General features: G+C 42.2%; 1 protein-coding gene across 1 annotated transcript; it reads left to right on the forward strand.

The window, feature by feature from the left end:
* Positions 1 to 2,873: 2,873 nt before the first annotated feature.
* On the forward strand, positions 2,874 to 7,823 carry Smco1 (single-pass membrane protein with coiled-coil domains 1). Its single transcript, XM_041672780.1, has 3 exons — positions 2,874 to 2,996; positions 6,558 to 6,707; positions 7,093 to 7,823. Exons 1-3 carry the CDS (start codon positions 2,947 to 2,949, stop codon positions 7,535 to 7,537), a joined length of 645 nt encoding a protein of 214 aa, XP_041528714.1. The 5' UTR covers positions 2,874 to 2,946; the 3' UTR covers positions 7,538 to 7,823.
* The last annotated feature ends 2,759 nt before the right edge of the window (positions 7,824 to 10,582 follow it).

Below are 10,582 nucleotides of genomic sequence, written 5' to 3' on the forward strand. Positions count from 1 at the left end.
GCAGAGACAGACGGATCTCTGTGAGTTCTAGGCCAGCCTGGTCTAGTTCCAAGACAGGCTCCAAAGCTACTGTCTCAAAAAACCAAAAACCAAACAAACAAAACCCCCCACATAATTATCATCATAAAAAATATAAGGCAGGGCTCCAAAACCACAGAGAAACCCTGTCTTGAAAAAACAAAAAAAAAAAAATATAAGGCAGGAAAAGCAAAAAACCCAGGATAGCCAAAACAATCCTGTACAATAAAAGAACTTCTGGAGGCATCACAATCCCTGACTTCAAACTCTGCTACAGAGCTACAGTACTGAAAACAGCCTGGTATTGGCATAAGAACAGACAGGAGGACCAATAAAACAGAATAGAAGACCCGGATATCAATCCACACATCTTTGAACACCTGATTTTTGATAAAGAAGCAAAAAGTATCAAATGGAAAAAAGAAAGCATATTTAACAAGTGGTGCTGGCATAACTGGATATCAACATGTAGAAAAATAAAAATAGACCCATATCAATCACCATGCACAAAACTCAAGTCCAAATGGATCAAAGACCTCAACATAAAGCCAGCCATACTGAACCTTATAGAAGAGAAAGTGGGAAGTACACTTGAACACATTGGCACAGGGATTCACTTCCTAAATATAACCCCAGCATCACAGATACTGACAGAAACAATTAATAAATGGAACCTCCTGAAACTGAAAAGCTTCTGTAAAGCGAAAGACATGATCAACAAGACAAAACGACAGCCTTTAGAATGGGAAAAGATCTTCACTAACCCCACATCAGACAGAGGTCTGATCTCCAAAATATACAAAGAACTCAAAAAATTGGACACCAAAAGATCACATAATCCAATAAAAGAAAATGGAATACAGACCTAAACAGAGAACTCTCAACAGAGGAATCTAAAATGGCTGAAAGACACTTAAGGAAATGTTCAACATCCTTAGTCATCAGAGAAATGCAAATCAAAACAACTTTGAGACTCCATCTTACACCTATAAGATGGCCAAGATCAAAAACGCTGATGACAACTTATGCTGGAGAGGTTGTGGGGAAAAGGGAACACTTCTGCATTGCTGGTGGGAATGCAAGCTGGTACAACCCCTTTGGATGTCAGTATGGCAATTTCTCAGAAAATTAGGAAACAACCTTCCTCAAGACCCAGTAATACCACTTTTGGGTATATATCCAAAGGATGCTCAATTATGCCACAAAGACATGTGCTCAACTATGTTCATAGCAGCTTTGTTTGTCATAGCCAGAACCTGGAAACAAATCTAAATACCCCTCGATCAAAGAATGGATAAGAAAAATGTGATACATTTACACAATGGAGTACTTACTACACAGCAGAAAAAAATAACTGGTGCAGGAGAATTGTCTGTATTCTGTCAATCATGTTTTAAATAAATGCTGATTGACCAGGCAGGAAGAATAGGTGGGAAAACCAGACAGGAAGTAGAGGTGGAGAAAAGAGAACAGGAGTATTCTGGGATGCAGGAAGCTCCCTCCGCCAGTCCTCCCCAGACCACGGAAGAAGCAGGATGTGACTGTCCTACCCCTCTGAGAAAGGTACCGAACCCTGTGGCTAACAGAGATAAGAACAATGGGTTAATATAAATTACAAGAGCTAATAAGAAACCTGAGCTAATCGGCCAATCAGTTTATATTCTTATGGAGACCTTTGTGTGATTTTCTTTGGGGCTTGCCAGCTGTGGGGTGTCGGGTGGGAAAGAAATCCCAACAAGCAGGCCCTCATGTTACAAATAACAACAGCTTGAATTTTGCTGGAAAATGGATAGGACTAGAAAACATTATTTTGAGTGAGGTAACCCAGACACAGAAAGACAATTATCACATGTACTCACTCATAGGTGGTTTTTAAACATAAAGCAAAGAAAGCCAGCCTACAAACCACAATCCCAGAGAACTTAGACAACAATGCAGACACTAAGAGAGACTTACATAGATATAATCTACATGGGAAATAGAAAGTAGATAGAAAAAGACAAGATCTCCTGAGTAAATTGGGAACATGGGGACCTTAGGAGAGGATTGAAGGGGGAAGGGAGAGGCAGGGAGGGGAACAGAGAAAAATGTAGAGCTCAATAAATATCAATAAAAAAAGAAAAAAAAGTAAGGCATTCTTTAAAAACTTGTATTGATTATAATTTGATAAAAAGCTATTAAAATATGAAACCTGAGCCTGGAGAGATGGCTCACAGTTAATTAAGCTCTTGTTAGCTAGGCAAGGTGGCACACATCTTTAATCTCTGTACTTGGGAGCTGAATTAGGCAGATCTCTGTGAGTTCCAGGATAGCCTGGTCTACATAGAAATTCCAGTATAGCCAGGACTACTTAGAGAGACCCTGTCAGAAAAAAAAAAAACAAACAACAACAAAGCTATTGTTGCTCTTTCATAGGGCCTAGGTTGGATCCCCAGCACCTACGGGAGAGCTCACAACTGTCGGTAACTAGTTCCAGGGGACCTGCCGCCCTCTTCTGGCACATGGTGCACAGATTCATGTATACACAAAATACTCGTGTACAGCAAATAAACATTTTTAAAAATGAAAGTAGCATCTCCATCAAATTTAATTGTAGACTAATGTTTGTATGTCCCTATATAAGTCTCCCAGTTTAAACAAAGTTGTGTTTGCTATGGCTGCTTGTTGTTCTATAACGGCTTGCTCTGTTGTCAAAGGCAAATGTCATAGTGCACTCCAGGACACCTGTGTTCACACCATTAGTTCTTTGAAACTATATTTGGATGTTCAAGCTATTAAAAGCTTCATGTACTTAGTGACCTTCCAGGCAGAATTTAGATTGCATATTCCCATTGCTGCTGCCTGTTGCTGAGTGGGAAACAGCAGAAAATCCAGGATCCCAACCTCTCTCGGGTTTTCATCTTTCTTCCTTTCCTTTTCCTAAAGAAGATGAGCCATGAAACCACAGCCCTGATATCCTTGAAGGAGGCAATGAAAAGGTGGCTCTGGGTTCCAGGGAGGGACTAAGCCAGGGTCTGCTGTTGTCAGAAGGGAGTGAAGAATGGATACAGAGATGGGCAAAGAAGACAGACACGCTCATTAGAACTGTGTTTGCCAAAGTGGTCTGACTGATAATACAGAAAACTCTGGGGGTTGGAGTTTAGTCCGGTAGTAGAATGTTTGTGTGGTTGAAAGGTCCTGGTTTTTAAATCCCCTGCATGTGCGTGCGCGTGCGCGCGCGCGCGCACACACACACACACACACACACACACACACACGGAATCAAGAAAAAAAATCTTTAATATGCTAAAATTCCATTCAGTTCATGCTAGATTTACAGAAATAAGTGAAATGTGGCTGTTACCCTCAAGGAGCTCATAGCCTATAGGAAGAGTAGAATTGGGGTTTTTTTTGTTTTGTTTTTTGTTGTTGTTTTTAAATACAGTTTCATATAAGTGACCTTATACTGGTGATGTTCCAAAAAGACTAATGGAGGGATCAACCCATTTTGCCTAAGAAAGCGGCTCTTCTCGGAGGGCACTTTAGCTGGGTCAAGGCATCTGAGTGAGTTTATGAGGAAATAAATAGGGGAGGGATTTTATAGAGAGGAAACTACATTTTGGCCTTATGACAGATTGGAATTACAGATTAGCAACTAGGATGTGTGAGGAGACTCACAGAGGCATTATGCTTGTGGTTGAGGAGATCCATTTCCCCTAAAGTCAGGCGGTAGAAAATCTACATTTTTAACTGAGTTAATTATCACAGTAGGGCTGGAGAGATGGCTCAGCAGTTAACTGAGCCCGCAACTCTGGCTGCTCTTCCCAGCAACAACATGGTGGCTCACTACACCTATAGTGGGATCTGATGCCCTCTTCTGGCATAAAGGTGTACATGCAGATAGAGCCCTCATATACAGAAAATAAATCTAAATCACTACAGTATTTTAGAGAAGTGTGTGAAGGATGAATTGGAGACTGGAGCAAGGACCCAGGAAGACTTCCTGTAGTCCTAGGACCTGTGAAAGGTGATGGACTGGCTTACTGGGCATAACAAGCAGGAGATGGGTTAGATAGCAGTTGTCTGGGGAGGGGTTGACAATCATTCTTAGATTTCTGGTTGGAACAACTGAGTAAACTGTGAGGCTGTGAGCTGAGCTAGGGAGTTGTCATAGGAAAGATTACACTCAGATTTACATTTTTTATTTAAAAATTATTTTCAGATTTATTTATTTTATGTGTACCCATTTGTGCCTGGTGCCCTCAGAAGTCAGAAGAGGGCATTGGATCCCCTACAACTGGAGGTATGGAGAGCTATCAGCTGTCCACCAGGTGGGGCTGGGAGTTGAACCCATGTCTTCTATAAGAACAAGCATACTTATTCACTAAGCCATTTCTCCAACCCTTTGTTTTTGTTTTGTTTTTTGAGACAGGGTTTCTTTTGGTTGTTTATTTGTTTTTGTGTAGCCCTAACTGTTCTGGAACTAGTTCTGTATACCAGGTTGGCCTCAAACTCAGAGATCTACTTGCCTCTGCTTCCCAAGAGCTGGTATTACAGACATGCGCCACCACCACCTGGCTCTAATATATAATAAATATATTTCTTTTTTATGTGATAGGGCAGGGTTGTACATGTCACAGGCATCCATGCAGAAGTCAGCAAGACTTGAAGGAGTTGGTTCTCTTCTTCCACCATATGGGGCTAATTAAAGTTAGATCACCAGGCCAGCAGCAAGCACCTTTACCTGCTCAGACATCTGTACATTAGACATTTAGCAGAGTGGTCTGTGTGTCTTTTGGCAGGATATTTCAAAGGATTCCTGCAATTATAAACTGTTCTTGACAAGCTAGAGTTCGTCTCTAGAGTTCAGGCTAGAAATGCTCTACAGCAGTATAGTTTGAAGTCTAAAAGTTAAAGACAGTCAAGTGGCGTAGTTGACTTGAAAGCAGAGGCTGCTGCAGAGAAGCCACACTGGCTTCATGCTCCTGTTAATGCACACATTCCATGCCAACTTTTTTTTTTTTTTTTTGGTTTTTCGAGGCAGGGTTTCTCTAGCCTTGGAGCCTGTCCTGGAACTAGCTTTTGTAGACCAGACTGGCCTCAAACTCACAGAGATCCACCTACCTCTGCCTCCCGAGTGCTGGGATTAAAGGCGTGTGCCACCACCACCCGGCTCCATGCCAACTTTTATTTAACTAGGTGTAAATTGGAACCAAAACTGAGAGAAAATTCTTCCATCGTAATTTCTGAAGATGGAGGGGAGAGTTCATAAAGTTAAGCTCAGGACAGTTGACTGTGATGATTCTGTCGAGGGAGAAATGCACATAACAGATAAAAGTGTACATCTGAGAGAAAGTGGCACCTGAAACTCAGTTACTGTTGGGAGAAACTGAGGACCAAGGGAAGATGCTCAAGGACATAATCTGGGGCAGCCACAAAGTGTTGAGGTCACTGGAGAGGCAACGTCTCCTATCGCTTCCTTCTTCATCAAAGATGATGTGGTGCTTTAGGCCAGCGGGTTGTCCCTCCAGCCCTTCGTGGTTCATCTAGGTACAGTCGCAGTGCTGCCCCTGGTGGTCAGTGCTGCTCCCAACTGCTTCAGTCCCCTGCGACGGCTCAGCAGCTCATGGTCATCACAGGTGCCCGTGTATGACCTGGACATAAGTTACTCCTTCTCTGGAAGGCCTCTGCTGGCTATTAGGGGGCAGGAATCATATCTCTAAGAAATGGCCACTGATCTCTATGTAGAATTTATACTTTATGCAGTGTAAACTAAAACAAATGTTACTAGATACTGGGAAGGATTTCCCAGAGAGTGGATCTAAGAAGACAGTGGAGGGCTGAACATAGGTCAGTGGTAGAGCTCTTGCCTAGAAAGTGTGAGGCCCTAAGTTCAATCCCCAGTATCACCATCAACACACACACACACACACACGAAATTTGAGCTGATCCTTGAGGTAGAAATGGATCTGCAAAGTCAACAGGGTAAGCTACTTTATCATGTTCATTGATTCTAGCACTATTCATTTAAGTGATAGTCTTTTTCAAATTCAATCTATCTATAAAATGGCAAGACCAGGACTTGTACAGCTCTAACCAAAAAAGGAAAAAAGGGGGTTGGTGACATCGTGGAGCTGGTAAAGGCTCTTGCTGCCCAGGTCTTACCACCCGAGTTCAAGCCCCAAGACCCACATAGTGGAAGGAGAAAATAACTACTACAGGTTATCCTTTGGCTTCCACCCATGCACCCCAACCCCTCCCTCCACACAGAAAATAAAGCCGTCTTTAAAAAGTAACAACTGATAGCTTCACTTACAGTCACGAGAATAAGGCTTGTTGATTCTGTGTGAAGCATAAAGTATCGCACAAGACATGGAAACAGCTAGATGATCCAGAAGTCAGACAATATGAAGAGCAAGATCAGAGGAGGCCTGGCCAGTGGGAACCCTGTTCACATTTCACTCTGAATCCCTATCTACATTTGGTAGGGCTGTAAGTAATCTATTAGAGTCTCAGGTTTACCCTGGCCCAGACTTAATTTTGATTCTTTATTCCTGTAGAGTAGACAACAAGCTCCAAGCTCTAGACGCACAGTTCAAAGAACTAGACATTACCAAGGATAAATTGACACAGCAATTTGAACACCATAGCAAGACTTTGGCAAGCCAGGCATCCCAGGATGAGATACGGACTGCAGTTCTGGCCCTCGGGTGAGCAATAATTGAATCCTGGCTTTTGTGGTTTTGCGAGGGCTCTCAGTGGCCATTCCAAACTGAATTTCGTATGTCCCAAGGGTATTACTCATGCCTGGGTTCCTTCATTCACAAAAGGTTGATCTGAGCACTGTTTTTATGCCCAGCACCACAGTGCCTGCCTTGTGAGTCTGTTACCTGCCGGTCTTATTGACAGGAATGAGTGACAGAATTCCCTCACCATGGGAGGCCTGAGAGCCCAGCTCTGCAGTTTGGTGCAGGCTGTATTTCTGAAAGAGATAGCTGGTTTCCTAGTGGGTTTACATTGAGCCAACCTAATCAAATATAACCTACATTTATACACTAAATATTCCATTTAAGGAGCTTTCCACATTTTTCATAGGTTCACCTCAATGGAACTGAATATTTTATACAGCTACGTCATTGAAGTCCTTATTTGCTTGCACACTCGAGTGCTTCAGAAGCTTCCAGACCTGGTGAGAAGTCTCCCGACATTAGCCTCTGTCCTTAGAAGAACAGTCAAGAACAAGCGTGTTAGAACCGTATGGGAGTCAGTCCTGGAGGAGTACGGGCTGCAAGAGAGAGACGTCACAGTGCTCTGTACCTTCTTCATTGCGCACGGTGACAAAGCAGAACACTATGCTGCTAATGTACGACAGATGTACATCAAAGATGTTACGTTCATGATCACCAACATGGTAAAGAACCAGGCTCTGCAGGATGGTTTGCTGCGGGCTGTTCAGGTCATTGAGAAGGGGAAAGCAGTGAGGACCCCTGAAAACCAAAGGGCATCCCTGAAAGAGTTGATACCATCAGCCAAAGATTAACCTGTCACCCCTACGGCCCAGCAATTTCACTTTCAGTCATTTGTATCACAAAAACAAAAACATGAATAATTTAGTGTAGGCTTATTTTATTTATAGCAAAAGTGGGAGGAGCACTAAAGAAATTATGACAAATTGATACAATGAATATTTTGTGTGTAGTCATATTAAAAAATAAGCAAACTTTTTATAGTGAAATAGAGTCTGGGGCAACAATGTGGACACTAAGAGAGACTTACATAGATATAATCTACATGGGAAGCAGCAAGTATAAAAAGAGGGCTGGAGAGATGGCTCAGTGGTTAACAGCACTGACTGTTCTTCCAGAGGTCCTGAGTTCAATTCCCAGCAACCACATGGTGGCTCACAACCACCTCTAATGAGATCTGGTGTCCTCTTCTGGCCTACAGGTAGGATACTGTATAAATAAATAAATATAAAATAAATAAATCCATGTTTGCTCTTTGTTTAAAAATTTAAAAAAAGAAAGTATAAAAAGACAAGATCTTCTGAGTAAATTGGGAGCATGGGGACCTTGAGGAAGGATTGAAGGCGGGGAGAGGCAGGGAGGAGAGAAAAATGTAGAGCTCAATAAATATCAATAAAAAATGTTCAATAAAAAAAGAAAAGAAATAGAGAGTCTGGGGATGTAGCCCAGAGGATATGCCTCATATATAGAGGTCCTGGGCCCAAACCCTGATACCGCAAACATAAATATAAATTTATATAAAATCATCACTCAGATTTGGTGGTGTTTTGTTTAAATATTTAATGTTAAGTATAAAAGGGGCAAAACCAACTATATATAATACATATATATTACCTATAATTTTTAAAAGATACTGCATATTAGTTTAGATATCTACACTTCTGCAGTGATAAGCAAAAAAAAAATTTTTTTTGCGGGGGTGAGGGGACTAAAAGGCCAAGAGCCAAAGGGAAATAAATACTTTTCACTGGATAGTGGAACTTGTCCTTCAGACACAGCATGGCATCACTGAAATTGTGATCAGCCACAGGACATGGCCATGAGATCAGGAAAGGAAAGGGCGATGTTGCTGTCCCGAGATTCCAGCCCCAGCCACAAGCCCTACACAGTCTTGCTCTGCCTGGTCTTAGGGATGCTGGAGTATCCAGGAGGTGGACAGTTGACTGTTGTCCTTTGATTTTATTCTTTGGTCTTTTCTTCTTGTCTTTGAATCTTTTTTTACTCTTTTGGGGAGCCTGCCATTCAGCTCCCAAATAAATCACACACAGAGGTTTATTGTTACTTCTAAATGCCTGGTCTTAGCTTGGCTGGTTGCTAGCCTGCTTTCCTTAACTTAAATTATTTCATTCACCTTTGCCTCTGGCCCTTTTCCGTTCCTTACTTCTGTAATCTTACTCGGTGACTGACTGGGTGGCTGGCCCCTAGCATCCTCTTCTCCTGGTTCTTTTGTTCCTTCTTCCTCTTCCAGATTTCTCCTTCTATTTATCCTCTCTGCCTGCCAACTCCGCCTGTCCTTGCTCCTGCCTTGCTATTGGCCATTCAGCGCTTTATAAGACCACCAGGTGTTTTAGACAGGCAAAGAATCACAGCCTCACAGAGTTAGACACATGCAGCATAAACAAAAGGAACACATCTTTACACTGTTAAGCAAATGTTCCAGAGCATACACAAATGTTACACGCCTTAAAATAATATTCCCCAACAGTGGACCGTGGTTGGGAGTCTAGAAATGAAGCTTTTGTGGGTCATCCCATGCTGAGGTGGGAGCTGCAGGTGGTATGGCTTGCCTTTGAGTCATCCACGCCACAGTAAGAAATCCCACACTCATGTTCCTGTAAGACTAAAGAACTCACTGGTTCAGCAAATTGAACTTGAATGCAATCTCTTCTTTGTTTTGTCTTTGGTGTCTGGATGAGGTAGATATGTTTCTCTAGCAAGAGTCAGACTGTTCATTTTGAACATTTTGAATTTTGAATACCTAGTAAAATGCAATTAGTCAATCATAAATGTAGCATGACTCAGTGGAGAGATGACTCAGCAGCTAAGAGTTCCATTCCCAGCACCTGTATCAGGTGTCTGACAGCCACTGCTCCAGGACAGACTATAAGTGGTTTTTCTTTGGACTGGTAGCTACCAAATAATAACATGGAGATTTTTTTTATTAATTACGAAAGCTTGGCCTTAACTTACTCTTGTTTCCAATGGGCTCTTAAAATTTAAATGAGCTCATTTATATTAATCTTTCACATTAAATTAACCATGTGGTTCCTTACCTGTTCCTCAGTGCCATAAGTCCTACTTCCTCCAGTTCTCTCTGGAGAATCTCCCACACCTCAGATTCTTTCCCAGAGTTCTTATCTCTCCCTGGAAATCCTGCCTATCCTCTCCTGCCTAGCTACCGGTCATTCAACTCTGTGTTAAACCAATGAGAAGGTGCCTTAGGCAGGAAAAGAAGGGCAGAGACACATCTCCACACAGTGTACAAAAAGCTTGTGGGCCTTAAGTCTTTAGAAAGGAAGGCCGCAGATATCAGGGATCCGTGCCATAGAATAAAGTGTAAATGTCAGCTTGTCACAGCGCTAAGGATTCTCTGGCCCAAACGTTCAACTTTCTGGTGAGAGCAGCCTTCTTAGAGATTCTCAGGGAAGTTGAACCAGAGTCTGTTAGACCTGGAACTCTCTTTGTTGCCCAAATTGGACTCCAACTCTAGATTCCCTTGCTTCTATCTCTGCCTTTTCTACTTAAATGCTGGGATTACATGACATGTGTGACCATGCCTATCATTGAATACTTTTTTTTTTTTAAAGGGTCTCGCTGGGGCGGTGGTGGTGCACGCCTTTAATCCCAGCACTCGGGAGGCAGAGACAGGTGGATCTTTGTGAGTTCGAGGCTAACCTGGTCTGTAAGAGCTAGTTCCAGGACAGGCTCCAAAGCTAGAGAGAAACAAAACTGGCAAAAAAAAAAAAGAGTTCTAAGAGGATAACTAATAAAAAAAAATACCGTTTGGAGCTTGTTTAGAGTTTACCTTTCAGCCAGTGACTAACAAAACTTGAACCACC

The sequence above is a fragment of the Microtus oregoni genome, unplaced genomic scaffold, assembly GCF_018167655.1.
Source record: "Microtus oregoni isolate MIOR12 unplaced genomic scaffold, Mior012 000023F_ref0000262, whole genome shotgun sequence".
NCBI classification, from domain to species: Eukaryota; Metazoa; Chordata; class Mammalia; order Rodentia; family Cricetidae; genus Microtus; species Microtus oregoni.